The sequence below is a fragment of the Plutella xylostella genome, chromosome 16 (assembly GCF_932276165.1).
Source record: "Plutella xylostella chromosome 16, ilPluXylo3.1, whole genome shotgun sequence".
Classification (NCBI taxonomy): domain Eukaryota; kingdom Metazoa; phylum Arthropoda; class Insecta; order Lepidoptera; family Plutellidae; genus Plutella; species Plutella xylostella.
This window is the reverse complement of record NC_063996.1, coordinates 452,797-479,353: the sequence shown is the minus strand read 5'-3', so window position 1 is coordinate 479,353 and position 26,557 is coordinate 452,797. Positions and strand designations below refer to the sequence as shown.

General features: G+C 38.6%; 3 protein-coding genes across 3 annotated transcripts in view; 2 read left to right on the top strand and 1 right to left on the bottom strand.

Moving 5' to 3' along the window:
- Window positions 1-9,188, bottom strand: part of LOC105384645 (eukaryotic translation initiation factor 4E transporter) — a 39,953-nt gene extending 30,765 nt beyond the window's left edge. The window contains exon 1 of the mRNA XM_048626212.1: window positions 8,688-9,188. Coding sequence (XP_048482169.1) covers window positions 8,688-8,925 — 238 coding nt within the window. The 5' untranslated portion in view covers window positions 8,926-9,188. The remainder of the gene's footprint in view (window positions 1-8,687) is intronic.
- Window positions 9,189-12,066: 2,878 nt separating this feature from the next.
- Window positions 12,067-21,191, top strand: LOC105384655 (protein suppressor of white apricot). The gene is made up of 14 exons (XM_048626513.1): window positions 12,067-12,381; window positions 12,944-13,113; window positions 13,378-13,538; window positions 13,766-13,985; window positions 14,141-14,205; window positions 14,498-14,684; window positions 15,063-15,296; window positions 15,598-15,879; window positions 16,105-16,743; window positions 17,076-17,203; window positions 18,318-18,402; window positions 18,637-18,724; window positions 19,201-19,558; window positions 20,626-21,191. The coding sequence occupies exons 1-13, from the start codon at window positions 12,188-12,190 to the stop codon at window positions 19,556-19,558; spliced, it is 2,811 nt and encodes a 936-aa protein (XP_048482470.1). The 5' UTR covers window positions 12,067-12,187; the 3' UTR covers window positions 20,626-21,191.
- A 1,077-nt stretch (window positions 21,192-22,268) lies between these two features.
- Window positions 22,269-25,968, top strand: LOC105396529 (inositol oxygenase). The gene is made up of 7 exons (XM_048626211.1): window positions 22,269-22,428; window positions 22,814-22,988; window positions 23,286-23,494; window positions 24,601-24,737; window positions 25,053-25,187; window positions 25,336-25,431; window positions 25,795-25,968. The coding sequence occupies exons 1-7, from the start codon at window positions 22,417-22,419 to the stop codon at window positions 25,901-25,903; spliced, it is 873 nt and encodes a 290-aa protein (XP_048482168.1). The 5' UTR covers window positions 22,269-22,416; the 3' UTR covers window positions 25,904-25,968.
- Window positions 25,969-26,557: the final 589 nt, after the last annotated feature.

The window sequence follows — 26,557 nt, the reverse complement described above, 5'->3', positions numbered from 1 at the left end:
ACGTTACGGGTACTAGCATTTTTTTAAATAACAAAAAAACTACGATCTGGGCACAAACGTATACGAACGATGTTTTTTATGAAACTGTGAATAGAATCACTAGAGTCCACGTTGCCGTTGTTATATGATGGGTGCAGTGGAAAAATCATTCGGGATCGAAAAATGGGGACTACCTAGACTTCAAACTCCAACAACTTGACCAAACAGGCATTATAACCGCGATATAATGTTTGCGATTTAATGAAACAAAATATAAAAACAATGCCGAGCGCTGCTTACTATTTTACTGTATTTATCAATGTCTGTACTGAATTTTATTGTGTAAACGCATGATTTGAAGAACGTTAAATAATCAAAACACGCATTTATAATAATGTTACTATTATCAACATTACTTTTACCTTTCCTCACTCACTCAGCGTGAGCTTCTTTTATGAACATGCAATTACGTGCGACACAAAGGGGAGCCCCGGGAGCGACGGGGCCTTTCAGCTCCAGATTTCCCAGAATCCAGCCAGCGTATTGATTTTCAGTATATCTACGCAGCTCTCTATAAACTAGGTCATACCGGGATATCTGAATTAATTTAATTACTTGTTTACTGGAATCACGAGCTGCAATCTTTGTTAACTAACTACCCCCTTGGCTATATCGGATGGTAGTTAGAATGATAGAAGCTACTTGGGAAAAGGGTAGATTAAATTTTGAACTTCCGATCTCATCAAGTGACGTATACAACTGCAAATATGCTGCAGTATGACGCAAAATAGGATAGGTACATCCCGGTAACTTAACCTATACCTACCAGTGTGAAGTTGGCAGCCTAAAGTTAGCAGCCTAAGTGTAGGCGACCAAATTAAGAAGGTTACGATTTGTACCACACATATTATTCAAAATTAAGGCTAATTTCATATTACTAATAAATACAAATGTATTAAATACTTAAAATTTAAAACATCGAATGACCAAACCGCAAAATAAAAAGCAAAATAATTTTTTAAAAATCTATTCTCCATAAGTGGATGACGTTTCAACCACGAAGGAGTCGGAAAGCCACGACCAGACCTAGTTTAAATCGAAGGCTGGTTAAGTAACACCACCTGAAAGAAGTTTCATCAACATTGAAAGAGGATTACAGGTGTCAGTAAGAAGAAGAATGCTGAAATCTGGGGAAAAAATACATATTTCACAAAGTTTTTTAAAAATTTCAGCCGAAAATGCTGATAAGAACAATACGTCTGCTGGTTTATATGATCGGCAATGATGATTACTGAAAACTATTTTCAGGATTTTCAGCTCACATGAGTACCTCTTCAGTTATAGGTAAATAGGTATTTAGCGGCCCAAGTCAAAATAATACACTCATACCCTCAGATACCCTAGAAGCAGGTGGAAAGCCACAACCAAACCTAGTTTAAATCGAAGGTTGGTTAAGTACCAACAGCTGAAAGAAGTTTTATCAACATTGAAAGAGGATTACAGGTGTCAGTAAGAGGAAGAATGCTGAATTCTGGGGAAAAAATACATATTTCACAAAGTTTTTTAAAATTTTCAGCTGAAAACGCGCACAAAACCACAACGTCTGCTGGTTAATATGATCGGCACTGATAATTGCTAAAAACCATTTTCAGGATTTTCAGCTCACATGAGTACCTTTCCAGTTATAGGTAAATAGGTATTTAGCAGCCTAAGTCGAAATATTACACTCATACCCTCAGATACCCAAGAAGCAGGTGGAAAGCCACGACCAGACCTAGTTTAAATCGAAGGTTGGTTATGTAACAACAGCTGAAAGAAGTTTCATTAACATTGAAAGAGGATTACAGGTGTCTGTAAGAAGAAGAATGCTGAATTCTGGGGAAAAATTAGACATTTCCCAAAGTTTATTGAGATTTTAGGTGGAAATCCTCATGAATCCCCTAGAAGCAGGTGGAAAGCCACGACTAGACCTAGTTTAAATCGAAGGTTGGTTAATAACCAACAGCTGAAAGAAGGTTCATCAACATTGAAAGAGGATTACAGGTTCCTGTAAGAAGATGAATGCTGAATTCCGGGAAAAAAAATACACATTTAATAAAGTTTATTGACATTTTAGATGGAAACCCTCATGGATCCCCTAGAAGTAGTTGGAAAGCCACAACCAGACCTAAATTAAATCAAAGGCTGGTTAAGTACCAACAGCTGAAAGAAGTTTCATCAACATTGAAAGAGGATTACAGGTGTCAGTAAGAAGAAGAATGCTGAAATCTGGGGAAAAAATACATATTTCAGAAAGTTTTTTAAAATTTTCAGCTGAAAATGCTGATAAGACCACAACGTCTGCTAGTTTTTATGATCGGCACTGATGATTGCTGAAAACCGTTTTCAGGATTTTCAGCTCACATGAGTACCTCTTCAGTTATAGGTAAATAGGTATTTAGCGGCCTAAGTCGAAATATTACACTCATACCCTCAGATACCCAAGAAGCAGGTGGAAAGCCACGACCAGACCTAGTTTCAATCGAAGGTTGGTTATGTACCAACAGCTGAAAGAAGTTTCATTAACATTGAAAGAGGATTACAGTTGCCTGTAAGAAGAAGAATGCTGAATTCTGGGGAAAAAATAGACATTTCCCAAAGTTTATTGAGATTTTAGGTGGAAATCCTCATCAATCCCCTAGAAGCAGGTGGAAAGCCACGACTAGACCTAGTTTAAATCGAAGGTTGGTTAATAATCAACAGCTGAAAGAAGTTTCATCAACATTGAAAGAGGATTACAGGTGTCAATAAGTGGAAGAATGCTGAATTCTGGGGAAAAAATACATATTTCACAAAGTTTATTGAGATTTTAGGTGGAAATCCTCATGAATCCCCTAGAAGCAGGTGGAAAGCCACGACTAGACCTAATTTAAATCGAAGGTTGGTTAATAACCAACAGCTGAAAGAAGTTTCATTAACATTGAAAGAGGATTACAGGTTCCTGTAAGAAGATAAATGCTGAATTCCGGGAAAAAAATACACATTTAATAAAGTTTATTGACATTTTAGATGGAAACCCTCATGGATCCCCTAGAAGTAGTTGGAAAGCCACGACCAGACCTAGTTTAAATCAAAGGCTGGTTAAGTACCAACAGCTGAAAGAAGTTTCATCAACATTGAAAGAGGATTACAGGTGTCAGTAAGAAGAAGAATGCTGAAATCTGGGGAAAAATACATATTTCAGAAAGTTTTTTAAAATTTTCAGCTGAAAATGCTGATAAGACCACAACGTCTGCTAGTTTTAATGATCGGCACTGATGATTGCTGAAAACCATTTTCAGGATTTTCAACTCACATGAGTACCTCTTCAGTTATAGGTAAATAGGTATTTAGCGGCCTAAGTCAAAATGTTACACTCATACCCTCAGATACCCAAGAAGCAGGTGGAAAGCCACGACCAGACCTAGTCTCAATCGAAGGTTGGTTATGTACAAACAGCTGAAAGAAGTTTCATCAACATTGAAAGAGGACTACAGGTGTCAGTAAGTGGAAGAATGCTGAATTCTAGGGAAAAAATACATATTTCACAAAGTTTTTTAAAATTTTCAGCTGAAAATGCAGATAAAACCAATACGTCTGCTGGTTTATATGATCGGCAATAATGATCACTGAAAACCATTTTCAGGATTTTCAGCTCACATGAGTACCTCTTCAGTTATAGGTAAATAGGTATTTAGCGGCCTAAGTCGAAATATTACACTCATACCCTCAGATACCCAAGAAGCAGGTGGAAAGCCACGACCAGACCTAGTTTAAATTGAAGGTTGGTTATGTACCAACAGCTGAAAGAAGTTTCATTAACATTGAAAGAGGATTACAGGTGCCTGTAAGAAGAAGAATGCTGAATTCTGGGGAAAAATAAGACATTTCCCAAAGTTTATTGAGATTTTAGGTGGAAATCCTCATGAATCCCCTAGAATCAGGTGGAAAGCCACGACTAGACCTAGTTTAAATCGAAGGTTGGTTAATAACCAACAGCTGAAAGAAGTTTCATCAACATTGAAAGAGGATTACAGGTTCCTGTAAGAAGATAAATGCTGAATTCCGGGAAAAAAAATACACATTTAATAAAGTTTATTGACATTTTAGATGGAAACCCTCATGGATCCCCTAGAAGTAGTTAGAAAGCCACAACCAGACCTAGTTTAAATCAAAGGCTGGTTAAGTACCAACAGCTGAAAGAAGTTTCATCAACATTGAAAGAGGATTACAGGTGTCAGTAAGAAGAAGAATGCTGAAATCTGGGGAAAAAATACATATTTCAGAAAGTTTTTTAAAAATTTCAGCTGAAAATGCTGATAAGACCACAACGTCTGCTAGTTTTTATGATCGGCACTGATGATTGCTGAAAACCATTCTCAGGATTTTCAGCTCACATGAGTACCTCTTCAGTTATAGGTAAATAGGTATTTAGCGGCCTAAGTCGAAATATTACTTTTATACCCTCAGATACCCAAGAAGCAGGTGGAAAGCCACGACCAGACCTAGTCTCAATCGAAGGTTGGTTATGTACAAACAGCTGAAAGAAGTTTCATCAACATTGAAAGAGGATTACAGGTGTCAGTAAGTGGAAGAATGCTGAATTCTGGGGAAAAAATACATATTTCACAAAGTTTTTTAAAATTTTCAGCTGAAAATGCAGATAAAACCAATACGTCTGCTGGTTGATATGATCGGCAATGATGATCACTGAAAACCATTTTCAGGATTTTCAGCTCACATGAGTACCTCTTCAGTTATAGGTAAATAGGTATTTAGCGGCCTAAGTCAAAATATTACACTCATACCATCAGATACCCAAGAAGCAGGTGGAAAGCCACGACCAGACCTAGTTTAAATTGAAGGTTGGTTATGTACCAACAGCTGAAAGAAGTTTCATTAACATTGAAAGAGGATTACAGGTGCCTGTAAGAAGAAGAATGCTGAATTCTGGGGAAAAAATAGACATTTCCCAAAGTTTATTGAGATTTTAGGTGGAAATCCTCATGAATCCCCTAGAAGCAGGTGGAAAGCCACGACTAGACCTAGTTTAAATCGAAGGTTGGTTAATAACCAACAGCTGAAAGAAGTTTCATCAACATTGAAAGAGGATTACAGGTTCCTGTAAGAAGATGAATGCTGAATTCCGGGAAAAAAAATACACATTTAATAAAGTTTATTGACATTTTAGATGGAAACCCTCATGGATCCCCTAGAAGTAGTTGGAAAGCCACAACCAGACCTAGTTTAAATCAAAGGCTGGTTAAGTACCAACAGCTGAAAGAAGTTTCATCAACATTGAAAGAGGATTACAGGTGTCAGTAAGAAGAAGAATGCTAAAATCTGGGGAAAAAATACATATTTCAGAAAGGTTTTTAAAATTTTCAGCTGAAAATGCTGATAAGACCACAACGTCTGCTAGTTTTTATGATCGGCACTGATGATTGCTGAAAACTATTTTCAGGATTTTCAGCTCACATGAGTACCTCTTCAGTTATAGGTAAATAGGTATTTAGCGGCCTAAGTCGAAATATTACTTTAAAATATTTCGACTTAGGCCACTAAATACCTATTTACCTATAACTGAAGAGGTACTCATGTGAGCTGAAAATTCTGAAAATAGTTTTCAGTGATCATCATTGCCGATCATATAAACCAGCAGACGTTGTGGTCTTATCTGCATTTTCAGCTGAAAATTTTAAAAAACTTTGTGAAATATGTATTTTTTTCCCGGAATTCAGCATTCATCATCTTACAGGAACCTGTAATCCTCTTTCAATGTTGATGAAACTTCTTTCAGCTGTTGGTACTTAACCAACCTTTGATTTAAACTAGGTCTGGTCGTGGCTTTCCACCTGCTTCTAGGGTATCTGAGGGTATGAGTGTAATATTTCGACTTAGGCCGCTAAATACCTATTTACCTATAACTGAAGAGGTACTCATGTGAGCTGAAAATCCTGAAAATGGTTTTCAGTGATCATCATTTCCGATCATATTAACCAGCAGACGTATTGGTTTTATCTGCATTTTCAGCTGAAAATTTTAAAAAACTTTGTGAAATATGTATTTTTTCCCCAGAATTCAGCATTCTTCCACTTACTGACACCTGTAATCCTCTTTCAATGTTGATGAAACTTCTTTCAGATGTTTGTACATAACCATCCTTCGATTGAGACCAGGTCTGGTCGTGGCTTTCCACCTGCTTCTAGGGTATCTGAGGGTATGAGTGTAATATTTCAACTTAGGCCGCTAAATACCTATTTACCTATAACTGAAGAGGTACTCATGTGAGCTGAAAATCCTGAAAACGGTTTTCAGCAATCATCAGTGCCGATCATAAAAACTAGCAGACGTTGTGGTCTTACCAGCATTTTCAGCTGAAAATTTTAAAAAACTTTCTGAAATATGTATTTTTTCCCCAGATTTCAGCATTCTTCTTCTTACTGACACCTGTAATCCTCTTTCAATGTTGATGAAACTTCTTTCAGCTGTTGGTACTTAGCCAGCCTTTGATTTAAACTAGGTCTGGTCGTGGCTTTCCAACTACTTCTAGGGGATCCATGAGGGTTTCCATCTAAAATATCAATAAACTTTATTAAATGTGTATTTTTTTTCCCGGAATTCAGCATTCATCATCTTACAGGAACCTGTAATCCTCTTTCAATGTTGATGAAACTTCTTTCAGCTGTTGGTTATTAACCAACCTTCGATTTAAACTAGGTCTAGTCGTGGCTTTCCACCTGCTTCTAGGGGATTCATGAGAATTTCCACCTAAAATCTCAATAAACTTTGGGAAATGTCTATTTTTTCCCCAGAATTCAGCTTTCATCTTCTTACAGGAACCTGTAATCCTCTTTCAATGTGGATGAAACTTCTTTCAGCTGTTGGTACTTAATCAACCTTCGATTTAAACTAGGTCTGGTCGTGGCTTTCCACCTGCTTCTAGGGTATCTGAGGGTATGAGTGTAATATTTCGACTTAGGCCGCTAAATACCTATTTACCTATAACTGAAGAGGTACTCATGTGAGCTGAAAATCCTGAAAATGGTTTTCAGTGATCATCATTGCCGATCATATCAACCAGCAGACGTATTGGTTTTATCTGCATTTTCAGCTGAAAATTTTAAAAAACTTTGTGAAATATGTATTTTTTCCCCAGAATTCAGCATTCTTCCACTTACTGACACCTGTAATCCTCTTTCAATGTTGATGAAACTTCTTTCAGCTGTTTGTACATAACCAACCTTCGATTGAGACTAGGTCTGGTCGTGGCTTTCCACCTGCTTCTTGGGTATCTGAGGGTATGAGTGTAATATTTCGACTTAGGCCGCTAAATACCTATTTACCTATAACTGAAGAGGTACTCATGTGAGCTGAAAATCCTGAAAATGGTTTTCAGCAATCATCAGTGCCGATCATAAAAACTAGCAGACGTTGTGGTCTTATCAGCATTTTCAGCTGAAAATTTTAAAAAACTTTCTGAAATATGTATTTTTTCCCCAGATTTCAGCATTCTTCTTCTTACTGACACCTGTAATCCTCTTTCAATGTTGATGAAACTTCTTTCAGCTGTTGGTACTTAACCAGCCTTTGATTTAAACTAGGTCTGGTCGTGGCTTTCCAACTACTTCTAGGGGATCCATGAGGGTTTCCATCTAAAATGTCAATAAACTTTATTAAATGTTATTTTTTTTTCCCGGAATTCAGCATTCATCTTCTTACAAGAACCTGTAATCCTCTTTTAATGTGGATGAAACTTCTTTCAGCTGTTGGTACTTAACCAACCTTCGATTTAAACTAGGTCTGGTCGTGGCTTTCCGACTCCTTCGTGGTTGAAACGTCATCCACTTATGGAGAATAGATTTTTAAAAAATTATTTTGCTTTTTATTTTGCGGTTTTGTTATTTGATGTTTTAAATTTTCATTATTTAATACATTTGTATTTATTAGTAATATGAAATTAGCCTTAATTTTGAATAATATGTGTGGTACAAATCGTAACCTACTTAATTTGGTCGCCTACACTTAGGCTGCTAACTTTAGGCTGCCAACTTCACACTGGTCCTATACCTCATGTATTTTTTTTTAGCTGTAGCGGGCCGAAGTACGCTTCTCTCTTTGTTCTCCTGTTCATGGTCTTTACTTGAGAGCTCTTCCAACCATAGTATCACGCCCAGCTAGCAAATATCAACGTTTTCGGAGGCGACTGTAACGGGGCAACTACCTTTTATCTCATTTCCTGTATCATTTGCTATTGTCTATCCAGTTTCTCTTAAATATCTCGTTCTCAATCTGTTTATACTATTGTTAGGGCATAACAATATTCGTTTTAGTTTAAAAGTAGAAACGATAAGTACGAAAACAATAGCAAATAACTTGCTAGATCAACAGACAACTGAAAATTGAATTCCTATGTGAATGTGAAGTGCATTAACTATAGCACTAATGATAAAACGATAATTGAATATAATATATGTATATAGAAGAGTATAGTAAGTCAGAATGCATTATCATTTACCTATCAGACTGAAAGGGAAAACGTAGAACTGATTTCACCAATGAGAAATCTATATACTAACACGCGAAAGGCGAAACCAATTCGTAAAATTAACCAATAGTAGTCCGATGCACGGCTAGCTAACCCCAATTCAGTCATTGACCTTGAAATCCATCACCAACTCATCACTTACTCCAAGACACGCGCTTGACCCTCTTGGAGGGCGGTCCGGCGTGCACGCGGGGCGGCAGGTGCGCGGGCACCCGGCGCAGCGCCGCCTGGTAGCGCAGCACGAACGAGTGCACGGCGCACCGGGCCGGGCCCGCCTCGGCCTCCGCCCTGCGCGCGCGCCGCCGCGCCGCCCGCGCCCCGGCTCGCCGCCGCCGCCTCGCCCGCCGCCCGCCCTCGCCACCAGCCTCCTTGCTCACCATCACGAACCTACTTGTCGAACGTATCTTGACCAGCGAGAGAAACCAACGCGCGGACAAAATGGCGGCAATCAAACCACGGAATCTAACAGTCTCGTTATCTAACACTTAAAACTAAAAACTAACACTTATAAAAACAATATAAAACGGTAAAAACACTTAAAAGCTAACGTAGAATATAAATAGGGGTAAAACTTAGAAGCTATAGTAAAGTCGGAAGTCGCGGCACGGTAGGAGGCGGTCACGCGGCAACTGGCCGGCCGTTGGGCTTGTTGCTAACTTGAAACATTTCTGCAACTACCCTCAACTTGGAAATAAATGTTTCTAGGAATTTTCCAAGTCTACTCGTCTTTTTATAGTGCGTATTACAATGGCGTAAAAGTTATAATCGTTTGTCCGATAAATCTGTAAATATGATTTGAGATGATCGTAGTAATAATTATGTAAAATGAACTGAAATCCAAAAACTAATCTCAGTATTGAGATTGAGAAGGGTATTTAACCTTGAATTAAGATAATTAATGAATATTGGCAATTTACAGGTTGGAAATTTTGATAAAGAGACTTGCTTTTGTTTACAATGATAATGATAACGCATTTTCATTGCATAATAACGGTGTTGTCATAAAATTTTACTGAAATTAGGTTAACAAACATAAATAGCTAATCTGATATCAACTCTCATCATCCATGAAACCTTATTTACATAGAATTAAGCAGAGGGATCCCCTCTAACCTTGACTGGAGTGCATCCCCTTAAAAAGAACCCTGACCTCTTTATAAATGGAAAAAATTGAAGGGCAATCTCCCCTCATAATTAAATTGCAAGAGTGAATGGTTAGGCCCAAACTATACTCATTATAAATAATTGATGCTCATAATATGTATATTATACTTTCAAACTACCTGTGTTAAAATGTATGTGAAATAAAAAGTTGTTATTTCAGAACTAAGTTTAAAAAAAGGTGAAAGTACTATATTAGGTTTTAAGGGGAATGGCAGGGGTTCCCCATGCATACTTTATCATAAATAAAACTCCAACATAATTATGCAACCTATATCTATACAAACTGATATGATACATAACTGATACCTATTTTGTATGTCATTAGCAGGCACTCTTCAAATATAAATATCAGCGGCATATCAGTTTGAGTGACTAACAAGCATTTTGTCCACTAGAATGTAGCCTAAGCAGAAGTTATGATTGAAGTTAAGCATGAACTTTTTAAATTAACTCTAAAATGAAATGTTATTTAGGTGAAAGCTGGTAGTAAACAAATTATTCTGATGCAGCTTTGGCCGCCCATACTACAGATTTAGTCTTGTTTGGTGTTGGATGACCCTGTGTGAAAGCTATCTCCACATAACATTTAAATGATAGTTCTTCTTATGACTACAAACGCACTATAATACACTGCAGAACAGCTAGAGTTTCTCACGGTGGTGAAAGGTCAGATCAGGTCACCCAGGATGCACCACTCTTAATATTTATAAGGAACAGGTGATAAATCACTCAATAACTTTTTTGGTTCAAAAGATAATTAATAAACATGATTTTTGTGTAAACAAGTTTGACATGGATAGTGTGAAACAGCCTTGTTTAGGCTGTTGGTCGTAGTTGGCACCACCAGGGTATAATAAGACCTCTACAAAAATGGTAATGAAATATCAATGAACCATATAGCAATAGAATAGTGAAACTGCTGACTTGGATGACATTGCAAAAATTGCAGAAAATCAATTATGCATAAATCTAAATCAGTAATTAACATTATATCATCTGATCCTGCAACATCAGGTGTAAAATGTGATGAAGATGTATTGTATGTTAACCATCTAATTCTTTTAAAGTAGGTGTCTGTATGTTTATGTTTACTTGTTTTATGCAGCAGCTGTTTAAGAAAATTATGATGAGAGCTGAAATAATAAGTCCAAAACGGACTACTGATGTGTTCACAATCAAAAAACTAGACAAAGTTCATCATCTACCCTTCCTATTTGAATATTCGACCTACTTTCATTGTAACAAAGGTAAATAATTGTAATTTGGAAACAAAAATAAAGGTGTCAGGCAGTTAAAATACCATCTTCAGTGAATAATGGCCCACTGGCAGAAAGTATATGCCTAGGTAAATCTGCTCCTAATCAGGGATAGCTTTCAAAATAAACTTCAGTTACAGCCACAAAGGAAATTTGAATGAAATAGCCAGTGAATATTTATGACACAATTTGAAGGTGGATGAAGCTCCCTAGCTTCAGGAGTGCCAGGTGCAGGATGCGGGGACGGCTTACCTTCATGGTTGGTCTCCTCCTGCAGCTCAGCACCCATCGGTTTCTCCCGCAGTGAAGACAACAGATTCACAGCTGACATAGCTCCAAGTCGTAGCTTTCACACTCAATCCTCAGTCTTCGCTCAATATATTAACTCTATTAAAGCTAAAATAACTTTACAATATTTACAAAAATGTTCAGGAAATTACTCTATCGCCTAAATATTGTTTATATCACAGACTTTTCGTTTTTCACAAACAATACGGATCAACACGTACACACGCGAAAATACTATCAATATGTACAAGAAACAAGGTATACTAAGCTTATTTACACATTAAAACTACCGTTAATCGCTAATTTTATCAAATACTTTCTAGCGGTCACAAGATATTCATAACTAAAAGAATTTATCAGTTTTCGATGCAAAAATATATAAAACGTCCGCCATATGCCTTTTGAGACATGTATTACGTTGGCAAATTAAAATGTACCGATCGCTAGTTTGTGAATCATAGCAAAAAAGCTTTCACATTTATACGGTTAATATAGTGCTGCCATACTTTTTTTTAATAAGTATCATCTACACACTTGCTTGATTTTGAACCATTTTATTGTGCAGGGTGCACTTCTCTTCTTTCTTCTCCTATTATCTTCTGCAAGTTGATTGGTAGAGAATGTTATTAGCATAAATAATAATTTTTATATAGTAAAACCTAGGATTCAAGGGTCGATTTTTGCTGTACTATCGTGTTTTGTACTTTATAGTCAAGTGGGGTGGTAGCATGAGAATGAAAGACACGATAGAGTAAATATATTGTGTTCTGTGATGATAGCGATAATTGACACTTGACATATGACACTGACAGTGACAGGATGCCACAGATCAGTCAAATTCATTTCGCGTGCGGCCGTGGCTTTTGTTGTATAAATTATGAATTTATTGTTTTTTTCATTTCTTAGTTATAAGATTAAGTAAAAAAATACAAAAATGTCGACAAAGTGGACTAGAAATCACAGTGAATCTGGTATTTTACGCAAAAGTGATGTTAAAGAGAAGAAAGAAGAACTGTTTGTGTTCGGCTACTCGTGCAAATTGTTCAGGGACGATGAGAAAGCTCTTCACATTGACCAAGGAAAGCATCTCATTCCGTGGATGGGGGATGATACGTTGAAAATCGACAGGTTCGACAAGTTTTTTACTATAAGACTGCTCATTATGGCGTTAAAAACTAAAACAGTGATTGCGATTTTCAATGCGTATTAAATTTTGGAAGAACTTAAGATTTTCACAGAAAATATGAAGTAGCTGGCTGAACCGACGACCGCGCGGGACCCCTCGCGTTATGTTACGGTGACACTCGACGGTGGTATGTATAACTTGCAAACGGTATACATTGAGTACCAACATTATTTATGATTTAACCTAAAAACTATAAAATGCTAATCAACTTGATTGAATTGACCTAATTTATGATCAATCCTATAAAATCTTGGGATATGCTATGAGTATATGAGTTATGACTATAGATTTAAGTATGCCACTGTTTATCTGTACATATTGTAGGATAGACTTGACCGATTTTAAGGAACTACATGCAACCAAAACACATACACAATACACAACACATAAACTGTTTAACTTTAGCATATGTTTAATATTGTTTTCTGTGAGTTCAGGATCTTTGTATTGGCAGCAGCAGTGACTCAGTATGGTGTGGTTGGTAATACTGCAATATGTTGACAGATATGACGCGCGCGGGGCACTCCACGACCTGTCCCGGCTGGAGGCTCCGCCGGGCGGCTTCGACTGGCGCGTGGAGCTCACCAGGAACGAGCTGGACGTGGAGCAGCTCTGTGACGAGGAGCGGTACCGGGCCATGCACACTGACGAGGATGAAGAGGAAATGTACAAAGGTAAACTGACTTTTCAGCCTTGTTTGCTTTAGTTCATAAATATTGTTAAGCATAAGTACCTAAATGGCTTCATAAAAATTGTGAACTGGCTAAGCTTCTTATTGATAGATATAAATTTGCAATATGAGAAATTGAAACATAATAGTTCATGGTATCCATAGAACTAGCATCATTATAATTTGCAGGACACAGGACTCTTGCAAGGAACCCCACAACACTTCTTACTTCTACATACTATAAAATTGTTCATCTTTCTATCCCTAGAGGAAGAACTGAAGAGGCTCCATGCAGCCGGCTACGGCCAGGTCGGCTTCAACTATGATGCACCAGCAGAGCCGCAGCCCACTACACCTACCACTGAGAATGATGTGCCCTTTGTTGCTCCGCCAAGTCTGGTTGCCCTTCTCCCAGAAAATATTGTTTTGGTAAGTTTTTTTTTTTAAATAATCTGGAAAATTGGTGAGAAAGAAGGAGTAATTCATGAGGAATGAATGTGCAAGAAAACTGTCAGATAGATAAGGATTGAGATCGCAGCTATGATTCCTATAACAGACTATAGGTTATAAGTAGTAAATAAATTTTCCAAATTCCTCAACCAATAGTAACTATACTGATAATCTTATCGCTTTACTAATAATCACGCTTTCTCTAGCCTGACGGTGAGAAACTCAACGCAATCATCGAGAAGACGGCCAAGTTCATCGCCACCCAGGGTGCTCAGATGGAGATCCTGTTGCGAGCGAAGCAGGCCGACAACTCGCAGTTCCAGTTCCTCAGCAAGGAGTCTCCGCTGCATGCATACTATATGGCTCTGACCGCTCTGGTGAAGAGTGGCAAGTGGCCAGAGAGGGTGCATGAGGAAGCTGTGGAAGGTAAAAAGAATTTCCTATTCTATGGATGAGCTTGTCTTCCTGCAGATTTTGTTGTGAGTGAGAATGTTTTCCTGAAGGGGTTCTATAATTAAATATCTCAATTAGCCTTTTTCATGCATTTCTAAGTACCTACATATATTGAAATTTATTTTCAGAGAAACATCCAGAAAACGAGGAATATCTTCATCCAAGCCTGGGCTCCACTATGGCGATTGAATCTGTGAGTAAAGTATACCTATCATATATTGTCCAATACTAGGTACTACTATTCTTTCAATATATCACAGAACATGGCACAAATGGAAACATCCCATAACAGCTCTTAGCTGTTAGGGAGTTCTAAAATAAATAAATAAATAACTCTTGTTCCCTAGGAGCAAAATTATAAATCTAGCCTAGCAGCCACTATCGGCTACTGTCTACTAAGTTCATCTGAATTCACAGGCCAGAATGGTTTCCATTCGTAAACTTGGTTACGCAGCAAATACCTTATAATGAGTATCTCCCCGCAGGCCCCCTCAATCCCGTCCATCCCATACCGCCCCTCGGCCGACTGCGACTACTCTCTCCTGATCTCTCGCATGCGCGACCGCAGCGACGGCTTCGACCCCGCGTCCGGGGAGCTGCCGCCGCCCGGGACGGAGCCCACCGCGCTGCCTACTGGCGCTGCTGAGGGCAGTGTGAATGCTGCTGCGCAAGGTTAGTGAAGTTGTATGTGATGAATGTTTGCACTAAGTAGTATTTTTAATCGTTTTTCGACTTAACTACATGTATAAAAATAATGAATCGATTTTTGTTGGCAAGTAGATACCTACTATTGAATAGGCTCCGAAATAGCGTACCTATAGCGTATGGATATTTGGATAAATAAAAAATACAGAATAGACTCATGTTATCTCGCTCGCTGTACCACAATAAAAATATGGAGGACTTTCAGGTCGTTTCTTTATTTATACGAGAGTTATAAACGTGAAAAATTTCATAGGATTCTATAATCAATTTCGTTAATCACCTATTCTATTCTATTCAGTATGTTATAATCATTAATAATAAGCATCATCATAATTAATGTTTCAGACCAAGCCACGCAAGCATACTACCAGCAATACATGGCATACTACTACCCGGGGTCGGTAGCGATACCGCCCCCCGCCCCCGCCGTGGCCCCAGCCTTGGCCCCAACAGTTGCACCAACAGTACCCTCAGTACCCCCGCCAGTGGCCCCAACGTTGGCCCCAACCGTGGCACCGATCAAGTCGTCGGCTTTGTCACTTATGAATAATTACAATACGGATTCGGAGAGTGATGATGGTAAGTGTGCATCATGTTTTAAATTCCCTAATTCAAGAATGTTTTTGCCACCATGTATTATAGTGTGTGTCACGGACAAACTAAGAAAAAAAATCGCATATTTTCGCAATTTTCCTCTACGCTTTATTAGGTTTCCAAACATACAGATACATTGATTGTATTGTTTTAAATACACACATTTATAGGCAGCTTTTAGTGAGAAGACCGCCTTTTTTGTACCTTGTATAATAAGCTTTGTAAATTCTGTTCTTGTGTACAAATAAAGAATATTATATTATATTCTATCTATTTATTTTTTCAGAAGATATAGACGACACCTCATCAACAGACAGCAAAGCCAAGGAGCCTCCAATAAAGACGCCTCCAGACGACATACAACTAGTCATCGACAAAATGGCGGCATACGTAGCGAGAAATGGCGACGAGTTCGCGGAGATCGTGCGAGCGAAAAACGACCCTCGGTTCATGTTCTTAGAGCCCAGTAACGAGTACCACGCCTGGTATTTAAGGCTGATGAGGCAGAAGCGAGGAGTCGAGAATGGAGGAAAGGACAAGAAGAAAGAAAGTAAAAATAAAAGTATTGGTGAGTACCTAGATAACCTATAGAATAAAAGATAACCAAACTCAATTACAATACTGAACCTATTTTGATGAAATATATCTAATAAACAATATGAACAAAACGCTGAATCGGTACCGCTCGTTTAGAGCTACATGGCCATAGAGTTAGCGCCATACTTATAAAATCTCCCAATTTCTCATTTATAAAATCAAAAATAAAATAAAATATTACATATTATTTTCACAGCACCAGTATCATTCTCCATCAAGAAACTGAAAGAGCCAGACCCGGTGCTTCCGAAGCCAGCCCTGCCTTACGAGTCCAGCTCTGATGAGGAGTCCGAGCCCAAGCCAGCCGAGACCAAGCCAGAGACCGCCCCGGACAACGGGCTGCCCGCACCGACCAACACTAAAGTGCCTCAACCCTCCTCAGTACCCCCCGCTGTAGTCTACAAAATAGACCAAGCCAACCCCATAGTTATTAACAATACTGATAAATCTACAGACAATAAAATGACAATAGAAAAAGCAGATCCTAAAGATGTAACGAATGTGGAAGTGAAAACCGTCACTGAAAAGCCAGCACCGACAAAAGTTGAACAAAAAGAAAGGGTGAAAGCGAAATCACAATCTCCAGAAGTTAAAGAAGATAGGGTCAAATACGATAAAAAGGAGAAGAAATATAAAGAGAGGCGTGAACACAGGTCCATGTCCCGGAGCAGAGACGAGCGGAGTCCGGAGAAAGAGAGGCGGCGACAGAGGGAGAAGGAGAGAGTGAAGAGGAAACGGAAATACAGCCGGGATGAGCTGGAAAGTGAGATAATTTCGCTGGAGGAGAATAACGATGAGTTTATAGATCTGACTGAAGACCTTTCTGATGCTAAAGGTTAGTGTTTCATGATTCCATGTGTTTGTTATATTGATACTGTTCTCTGCTACAAAATTTGCAATTTTAATAGCTATTTTAATCAGAGGGTAAGAGTGAGTAAAATCTATCCCGTTAAACGATTTATAAGCCATGATTTTAAAAGTACGTCTACGTGTGTGTTAGCTAATACATACTTTGTGCCATTATATCGTGCACCAACCCATCATCATGTAAATAGTGACACTGTAAAGTGTCTCACATGGCAATGCAGATTTATTTAATGCATTATTGTGTTCTTGATCATGTTACGCATGTATGTATTTATATTTTTCCTCCTTCTCTCCCTCCAGAAGTGGACACGGAGGCGGACAAAGCCAAACAAGCGGAGCGGCGGCGGCGCGCGGCCGAGTTCCTGCGGCGCGCCGGAGTGGACCCCGCCGCCGCCGCGCTGCCCGCCAGCTCGCTCGCCAGCGCCATGGTATGTGTTTGAACTTCGCGTGCTCCTGGGGTTGTGTCCCGGCCTGGACCATGGGTGGAAATTATGTTAATACACTCCAGCCTTGGAGCACATTCCCAGCAGTGTACGGCTAGCACAACTGCGGCTCGCAGCCTTTATAAGTTATTTCTGTATCGTCTGTTCTGACCGTACATTGATATATAAACTCACAAACCATTAATGTTTGAATAACAAGACAATACCGGTTTGTTCGTTTGACAAGGTACAAAAGTGTATGGCTTTTACGAGCTGTGTGTGTATTTTTGAGGGGCAGTAACAAATCATCGTACTCGGAACATTATACAGGGTGATTGGTAAGTCGATGTATTCCTTTAAATGGGTTGTAGACGAAGGCATTTCCAGTCGATTGAACCCCATAATGCATTATTATCAAGCATTATTTCGGTGAAGCAACCTTGTAGTCGATCGGTGCCTTAGAGGAACCGCGCTATTGGAGATCAATAATTAGTAAACGGTTCGGAGCTCTACAAAGTCCAGTTATAAGACATTTTACCTTAAAATTAAAACAAAATCTTGTTCGTTTCCCTACTGAGATTTGTCCGCCTATGCAGTTGTTTAGGCTATATCTTGGTCATACCTTAATCGATTTTAGATTGGAATATGTCATTTTAAAGCTTATAAATTGATCATGTTTTTAAGCTGTAGTGCCTGAAAAATTGTCAGATAAAATTCTTTTTTAAATTAGCATTTTTGTTTTCACCTTTCGTAAATTTTTTTTAATGTTTCATCTATTTTGAAGCACTGTGTCTAAATTGAGTTAAATATTGCGCAATTAATGATTATAATTAGTTGACTAAGGTGTCACCAATGCAAAATAATCAAAAAAGTATTAAGAAAATTGATAGTTTTTGAAATATTTTGCTTTTAAACATAAATTTTGGCAAAATTCTTTAAAAAACTTAAAACTTAAATAACTCAGAAATGGTTGACTTTCGGATAATGCATTATGGGGTTCAATCGACTGGAAACGCCTTCGTCTACAACCCATTTAAAGGAATACATCGACTTTCCAATCACCCTGTATTAATTTTACAGCTTATGGAGGCTTGTGAATTCAAACGGTATCTTGTTGCAGGTGGACACACTCGAATCGATCCGTAAGAAAAAAGCAGAAGAGGAAGAGAAGAGGAGAAAGAGAGAAAAGAAAAGACATAGATCCAGTAAGTTAATGACATAAATCATAATTTTATACCTAAGTAGATTACGTACTAAATTTTCTAATAGGTACCTAACTATTTTATGAAAAATGTTGCAGTGAAGTCAAAAATACAATAATGTTTCTATCAATTCTCTTAAAATAGTTATTTCCTAAAATACTGTCTACAGTGTTGCTGACGTGGATGGGATATTAAATTATTTGAATAAGTTTAATATCATTATAATTTTTACTATAGATCACAATGGCGATCGCGAGGAAAGATCACACAAGAAGCGACGGCGGCGGAAATACGAAGACGAAGACGACGACACCGACCGAGAGAGGTGAAAAATTCATATTTATTTGTTAAATCATCATCATCAGCAGCCCTCCATCGACCTCTGCTGGGTATCATGATTAGGCCTTAAAATTTTCCACTGCTGGACTAAATATGCCTCTTTAAAGGAACGCCACCATACTCCGTTGGCCTTCCTCATCCATGACACTACAGGCTATTTGTCTTAAATGGTCTGTCCAGCTGGCTGTAGGGTGACCATATGCTATGTTTGCCTATTTGTGGTCTCCACTTGAGTCCACCCCACACTTTGTCCACCTGCCATCCTTCCAACGAGCCTAATATCCCACTGAATGCGTAGATGGTGCATAATTTTGAAATGCTACCATGCATATACTCTTTCCAGCACTTTTTCATAATTATAGGAGCCCATTCATGAAAATAGACCTCTCCTACGACTTCCTTATCATATCTATTTTCCGTCCACCCAATACCATTACTGACTTATCTTTCTCACCACCACAGCTCAAAGAAGAAGAAACGAAAGAAGGACAAGAAATCCACATCCAAAAGCAAAAAGAAGAAGCGCAAAGAAGCAGAAACCGAACCAGAAGAAGAAGAAGAAGACTACCCTCTAGCTTCGGACATCGACCTGACAACCACTTTGAAAGGACTTAGGACTTCATCTCCAACCAGAAACTTAATAGTAGCAGAAGAGACAAACGACAGTGCGCCGTCGAAAAACCAGTCTTCTGAGTCAGAGGATGAGGACGAGATTCGGGTGGCGAAGAAGAGGAAGAAGAAAGAGAGGGAGTATAGCGAGGGGGAGTGGTCGAGCGATAGTGAGGAGGACTCCACGACGGGGGAGGAGGACAGCGGATAGGTGCGTCTCTTTCTTTTGTTCTTATCTGTGTTAAAAACGCTCTACTGATTCCCCGATAAATATAGAGGTAGTAATCGTTTATTTATGGAGGTTTGGAAATGTTGGGGTTCCTTTTTAGGTCGCTACGGCTTGCATTTAGAGCCTATACCTTTTGTGTTACACATAAATTATTTTTAACTTGTGATTTGTTATAGTTAAATAATAAATATCTCCTAAATTAACCGAAGCACATAGCACTGCATGTTGTAGAACATGGCTAAAATCGCTCTGGTCTCAGCGTCCAACGGTGCATAAACCTCATATCTTACAATAAACTTAAAAAGAGTGAGGAGTGCCAATAGACGTCTGTGGGAGTGCCTCACCTGAAATAGACTAATGGTTGTAATTTGGATCTGATCTACAGCAAGACATAGTAACCTATATTGCCTGGACAAGGCACGTGACTCCAGGCTGACCTTGAGCCAACTGTCACCTCCTGCAGTCATCGGTTTATTTATAGCAATATCACACACATTGATATTTATGAGCGCACTCCTGCGCAACACGTCTCGACTCTCGACCAATTTACACTCTGGAAATAGATGTTGACTCTATTTGTACAATATGAATAAAATCATACACGATATTATATATTGTTGAATAATAATATTAAATCTTGAAATAACCAATAAAATGCTAAGGAACGCCGTGAAAAAACTAACGAGAAATGTATTTATAGACTACAACAGAACTATGAACAATAGAAAGTCTTATTGCTATCCAGAAGGCTTTGAAACAATCCGGTTGATTGTTTACTACTTGTTGCGTGACTTATGAATGTCGCCAACACTTTACTATAAGTATGGCTTACTATCCATAGTATCAATAGGTCTTCGGTGTAACTGTAAATAGTGTTTTGTTCAATACGTGTGGCAAATCTAAATGACAATAACACTACAAAATTTTATAGGTACTCACATAATAATTATATGGTATGGGGCAGTTTACCTACAGTAAAACTAACTTACACGACCATGGATAGTTATAATTATAACGTTATTAATATGTATTTCTTTATTTTGTTTCAGATAAGTACAGAAACATGGCAATACGTGAGTCAGCATTTATTTTCTAAGTTAGATACATTCAAAGAAATAATTATGGAATAGTAATACTAGTTAGCAGAGCAGAGATAAATAGTTCATTATGTGATATCAACCTTATCACAACGAATTACAGCTCATAATTCAATACGCCAATACCGTTCTATAACACCATTAAATAAGTCTGAAATTATATTGTTATTTATTGTGAATACCTTTATTGTAGTAATTTTGATGTTTTGTGTTAGGAAATGACATATTACATAGAGGTATTTCAGTAGCAGATTCTCAATATATTTTAATCGATTTTTGTACCGAATACAGAGATACCTATTTAAAGTTAAATGTAGTTGTGGGATAAGGAAAGCACGTAAGACATTTAATTGATGTATAATAATTACATTATGTACAAGATAATATTTATAGCTCATCTTAAATGTGTGAACTTGAGAAAGATATTTGTGAATAAATGTTTTGTATGACTGAGCCAGCAGCATGAATGTAAATAGTTAATTTAATTTTAAAATAAATTTAATTTAATTACTTTTAAATTTGTGTTTTCTATACGACACGGCATAATGTACAATGACGGGCGATCCGTTTACCTTACGTGGGTATGTGTAGTGAGTCTCTGACCTTTGCAGCGATCATAGGATTCGATACTATTTTCGAATCACACAAACATATGGAAAAATAACAGTATCGTCAACTGTCACTGTTAAAATGTAAGGCAAATTTGTCAGTTCCAAAAGAGACATTTGTTTTTCCATATGTTTATGTAGATTCGAAAATAGTATCGAATCCGGTGATTGCTGCACAGTGCAGCGAGCATAGGATTCGATACTATTTTCGAATCTACACGAAGGGTCACTTTTACCAAACGCTAAACGTATTTAAATCAAATTTTAAATACATTTTGTACTAACTGACAGACGTATGACAGGCTACTAAACACGTTTAGCGTTTGGTGAAATTCCACCTAACATATGGAAAAAACAAATGTCACTTTTGGAACAAATTTTGCCTTACATTTTGACAGTGACAGTTGACGATACGCAACGTTAACGGAGGATCGAAACTTGTGCTCACGACTCTGAACTCAGTCAGTGGCCAACAGTTGGCCTACTGGGGCCGCAGCCTAATGGTAGGAATTTGTTATCTTTCAGCGGTGAGCATGTTTGTGTTTGATCTAAACCCCCAGCCATTACTATCTGATCTGATATCTGGAGTAAAGAACTGCCGACAAATGCCGTAAATACTTGAAACATGTAAGGGATAATGCCATAAAGGAATTAAGTGTGACAACCTTATTGATAAAAATGCCTGATGCATAAAAACAAGTTGTCTTCTTACATTTCTTTTAAAAATATAGTTAGTTGATTTACACTGATCATATATTTATACTAAATGCACTCTTGCAGAGTGCATTAACACCATAGGTATTAGGTACTAAGTACCTAATATACATAATGAAAATCCAAAATGCAATTAAATTAGTCCAGCTGTTTCAGGCATGAAAGAATAACAAACAATCATAATTTCGCATTTATATTATTTGAATACGGTATTCATATGTTTTGAGAACAAAAGAGGATTCGGTTATCTTTAAAATATATAATAAAGCTTATCTAACAGATATAATTGAGACAATAATCTCTTTGCTGAGAGATGGCTATAAAATGGGGAAAAACATGTCTTTGCTATTTAATCGTGTGTTTTCTATCTTAGGTTTTGTGGAAAGGATCTTCCTTTAAAACGTGAATATTTACCTGAAGAATGAGTGAAAAAGTAAGTAAATTTTATTCTATCCCTTACACTATATTTAGATATGGTCCTCTTCAATAGTGAAAAAGTGTAGTGAGGTTTAACTCCATAGATATTTTCAGCAGTGAATTAACTTGCCTATAAACGTCTTTTTATACTAGAATAATTATCATCGCATACAAAAAATGCTTATTTGGCTACCCCTTGACCTAAGGAATCTATATTTTTCCTTTGGACGTCACTCTTTGGGCCACCCGGTATATAAAAGTTAGCAGGGTGTTGAAAAAGAGCCGAAAGGGGGTAACTTAAAGCTTAATTCTAAACAGCTTTTGTTGTGCTACAGCCAGAAATATAAAGCCAGCCTCCAAATTACAAATCACTATCATGCACGTCTTTCCCCACCTGCCAGGGTCCCATCTCCCTGCTAGACGGCTCCCAGCTGCTGCGCCCGGAGCCCGCGTTCACCGACAAGCCGGTGGCGGCCTTCAGGGACTACTCCGTGGACGACCTCGACCCGGTGAAGAAGAGGGTGAAGGATACCTACTATGCCATGCATGGGAATGTCACCGTGGAGTTTGTTAAACGTGAGTGTGGATTATTTACTTTTAACAATGTTATTAAGTATGAATTGAGAATAAAAAAGTAGTCTGGTTCCAACAATAATCTAACCACAACTCAATCTTGTTGTATTGAAGGTACCTATACTATATGAAAATCAGGGCTAACCACATCATTTCTATAAGTAAGGCCTTATGTTTTAAGCATCTGAAACTGGCTGCAGTGACCGATGACAGATTGTGGCTCAGATTCGTAATCACCTATACAAAATCTGTTTAAAATACTTACTATAAAAATGTTATTAATCCACCCCGTCCCACCAGAGAAACGCGCCAAATGGCTCCAGTTCAACCACTTCAAGTCCACCATCAAGGACGCGCTCATCCGGCTGAACTCGCTGGTGGACGAGTCCGACCCCGACTCCGAGCTGCCCAACATCGTGCACGCCTTCCAGACCGCAGAGAGGATCCGATTGGATCATCCGGAGGACGACTGGTTCCATCTGACCGGGTTGATACATGACTTGGGGAAGGTAAGAAATATGATAATCAGCCCGTAATCAGTCATCCGTTGCCAAACATAGGCCTATGTTAAAGGAGCTTCTCAACACTATTCTACCGACTGGTCGTCAGTTCAGCCGGGTGAACAGCCGAGTCTCCATCAAACGATCCATCGCGCTACAAGGATTTTTACATAGGTACACAACTTGTTGGAGCGCTCTATCATCGGACCGCGATGGATCGTTTGGTGGAGACCCAGCTAATGGCATCCCATCTTCATTCATCAAAAAATACGTCTAGTAACTACGTAGCCAATTTTGAAGCACATATATACGTTCGTATTTGTTCTTCTTAGCGTGTCGGTGATAGGGCTTAGTAGAGTTATAGACTAGGGTTTGTCACCATGGGGAAAAGATTGGCCAGTCAGATTATCTAGACTACCTAGAGTATAGCGCTCACTACCTAGAGCAGAAGAAGTTCATTGAAATTAAAAAAGTGTGTACTAATTATAGTAGATAGGTTGTTTGTGACATGCGTAGATAACCCTAGTTTTACAGCTCTGACCTTCACCTTAACCCGCGATAGTCGTATCAATCCGCCATACATATCATGGTTTTTGCTATGTAATGTATCTTTTGTTATTGCTTCCTTATCAGTTTCGCGCACAATTTTCCATTGATTAGCTAGAGAAAGCTATCAGTGTTAGAGAAGGCTAGCAGGTACCTAGCTGCGAAGGCTAAAGATGGTGATGATGCCATGACATGATGTTTGTGTTATACCAATATACTTATAGGGCCTTATGAAAGGAGTACGTCGACTTTTCCGGTCCTGCAGCCTAGCCTAACCTAACAATTGCGTAGTTACCTATTTGTAAAATCTGCGGGAACTTGAATTGAAAATATACGGTAGCTATGTTGTGCTCTATAAACCACTGCCTTCGTTTACGATGTCCTCTGACCATCTGGCAGGCGGTTTGGCCACTGCTCCCATCACATAATTTTACATATCCTCATGTTTATCCTGGTCCATAACTTTACTAACTATCGTCATCTTTATCCTGATTCGTAACAGTTGTCAACTTAAATATCTGCACATATTCTCTGGTGACTTGCCTCATCATCATCATCATCATCTCCAGGTGATGGCGTTCTACGGGGAGCCGCAGTGGTGCGTGGTGGGCGACACGTTCCCGGTGGGCTGTCGCTGGGCCGACTCCATCGTCTACGGACTCGACAGCTTCAAGGATAACCCTGACACTTATAATCCGAAATACAAGTAAGTATTTACTTTATGAAACCAATGAATCTCCTCAGAGATTCCCACCTTGGTATTCCGAAAATCGGACAACTCCGATGTAGGTAGTAGGTACTTTTGTATAAGTCCGTCGCATCTTAGGCAGTCAGCGACTGCTGCCGCTATTCTCACCGGCTAATCCTTTCACCGCGATTACAAACCCTAAATGCGCTCTTGCATGTTTGACACACGCCAAGATTAATAACTCACTCGGTCCTTGCGTGTATGTATGTATGTAATGCTTTCAACCTCACTTACACTTCTACCGAGCTTATATCTCACCCTCATAACTTCCAGCTCTCTCTACGGCATGTACTCGCCCCGCTGCGGACTGGACGCGCTGCTGGTGTCGTGGGGGCACGACGAGTACCTCTACCAGGTGCTGAAGCACAATGGGGCTACGCTGCCGGAGAAGGCGATGTATATGATCAGGTAATTATAATAAGACTAGCTGTTGCTTCTAGTAAATAGCCTACGTGTTAATCCAGGGTTTCAGCTTTCTTCATACCAAAATCCGTTCAGTAGTTTTCACATCATTTTCCCCTTTATAATACTTAATTATGTTCTTATTTGTCATCAGATACCACTCGCTGTACCCGTGGCACTCCGGAGGGGACTACCGACATCTGACGAACGAAAAAGACGAAGAAATCCTGAAATGGGTGTTGGAGTTCAAGTAAGTATCAGTCATGAACCGGTAATCATCCACTACTGGCTATAGGCCTCTTCTTGTCTACGGTCGTCGTTCCAGCGGGCCGGACGGCGGCCGCGTCTCACGGTATGCTGGCCAGTTTGTGGTCTCCACTCGATTACCCCATTGGTAATCGGTTCTTCGGCCTACTCTGCTTTTTCAGTGCCGACAATCTCCATGGAGTGGCACAACACCCTGTCCCACCTTAATCAGACAATAATGTTTCGGCACTAAGCCGACTTGACTTCCGGGTTGCCCTGACGGCTTCCAGTCTAAAGACCGCTAAGAAGACATTTCACTAGCTTGACTATCTCCATATCATATGTTACCAATATGTAATTTTTTCAGTAAATACGACCTGTACACAAAAAGCGCTGAAGTCCCGGACATCGAGGCGCTGTGGCCGTACTACGAGTCCCTCATTGACAAGTACATACCCGGGGTGCTCGAGTGGTAATCATATACTTACCAATATTCTAGACCTTTAGGAATTCATGAAGTTACCTATATCACCCTGTGTAGTATATTATTTATCTACATTATATGTAAGTATAGTTATATACCTACGTAATTTTATTTATTAAATAATAGATTAGAAGCTTGTTATGTTTAAGAAATACATATCCTTAATGTAAATATGAATTAATAGTTATGTAGTTTATCATTATCATAGATCTCCAACAAAAAGCAATAAATTAATGTAAGTTACAAACTTAACAAACAAAACTTTGTCTTAATAAAACATACTTTTAACGTAAAACTTATGTAATTTTATTTATTTACTCTTATATGTAAATTCAAAGTAAGCACGGGAATACATACAAATGGTAAGTAACTATGTACATATTATCATATTAAATTTATCATGGAAGTAGAAACTTCCATGATATTTATACTAAATCAACAGTTTGTGGGTAGGTAAGTAGTTAAAAAAAATTACACATGCATTTATTTATCTACCCCAGTGTTTTTCAACCTGTGGGTCGCGACCCCCTGGGGGGTCGCGAAGCTTCTGTAGGGGGGTCGCCAAGGGGCGAAAAAACTGGGAACTTTAGTAAAAAAAAACAATAAAGACAATTAGTATTAATTTATTAAGAAAGACTCTTACTTT

Bases quoted from the DNA above. Each gene is read 5' to 3' on its own strand.
- LOC105384655 (XM_048626513.1), top strand. From the start codon at position 12,188: ATGTCGACAAAGTGGACTAGAAATCACAGTGAATCTGGTATTTTACGC. The intron at 13,539-13,765 runs GTAAGTTTTTTT...CGCTTTCTCTAG, and splicing joins TCCCAGAAAATATTGTTTTG to CCTGACGGTGAGAAACTCAA. The intron at 14,206-14,497 runs GTGAGTAAAGTA...ATCTCCCCGCAG, and splicing joins CCACTATGGCGATTGAATCT to GCCCCCTCAATCCCGTCCAT.
- LOC105396529 (XM_048626211.1), top strand. The intron at 22,989-23,285 runs GTGAGTGTGGAT...CCGTCCCACCAG, and splicing joins CACCGTGGAGTTTGTTAAAC to AGAAACGCGCCAAATGGCTC. The intron at 23,495-24,600 runs GTAAGAAATATG...CATCATCTCCAG, and splicing joins TGATACATGACTTGGGGAAG to GTGATGGCGTTCTACGGGGA.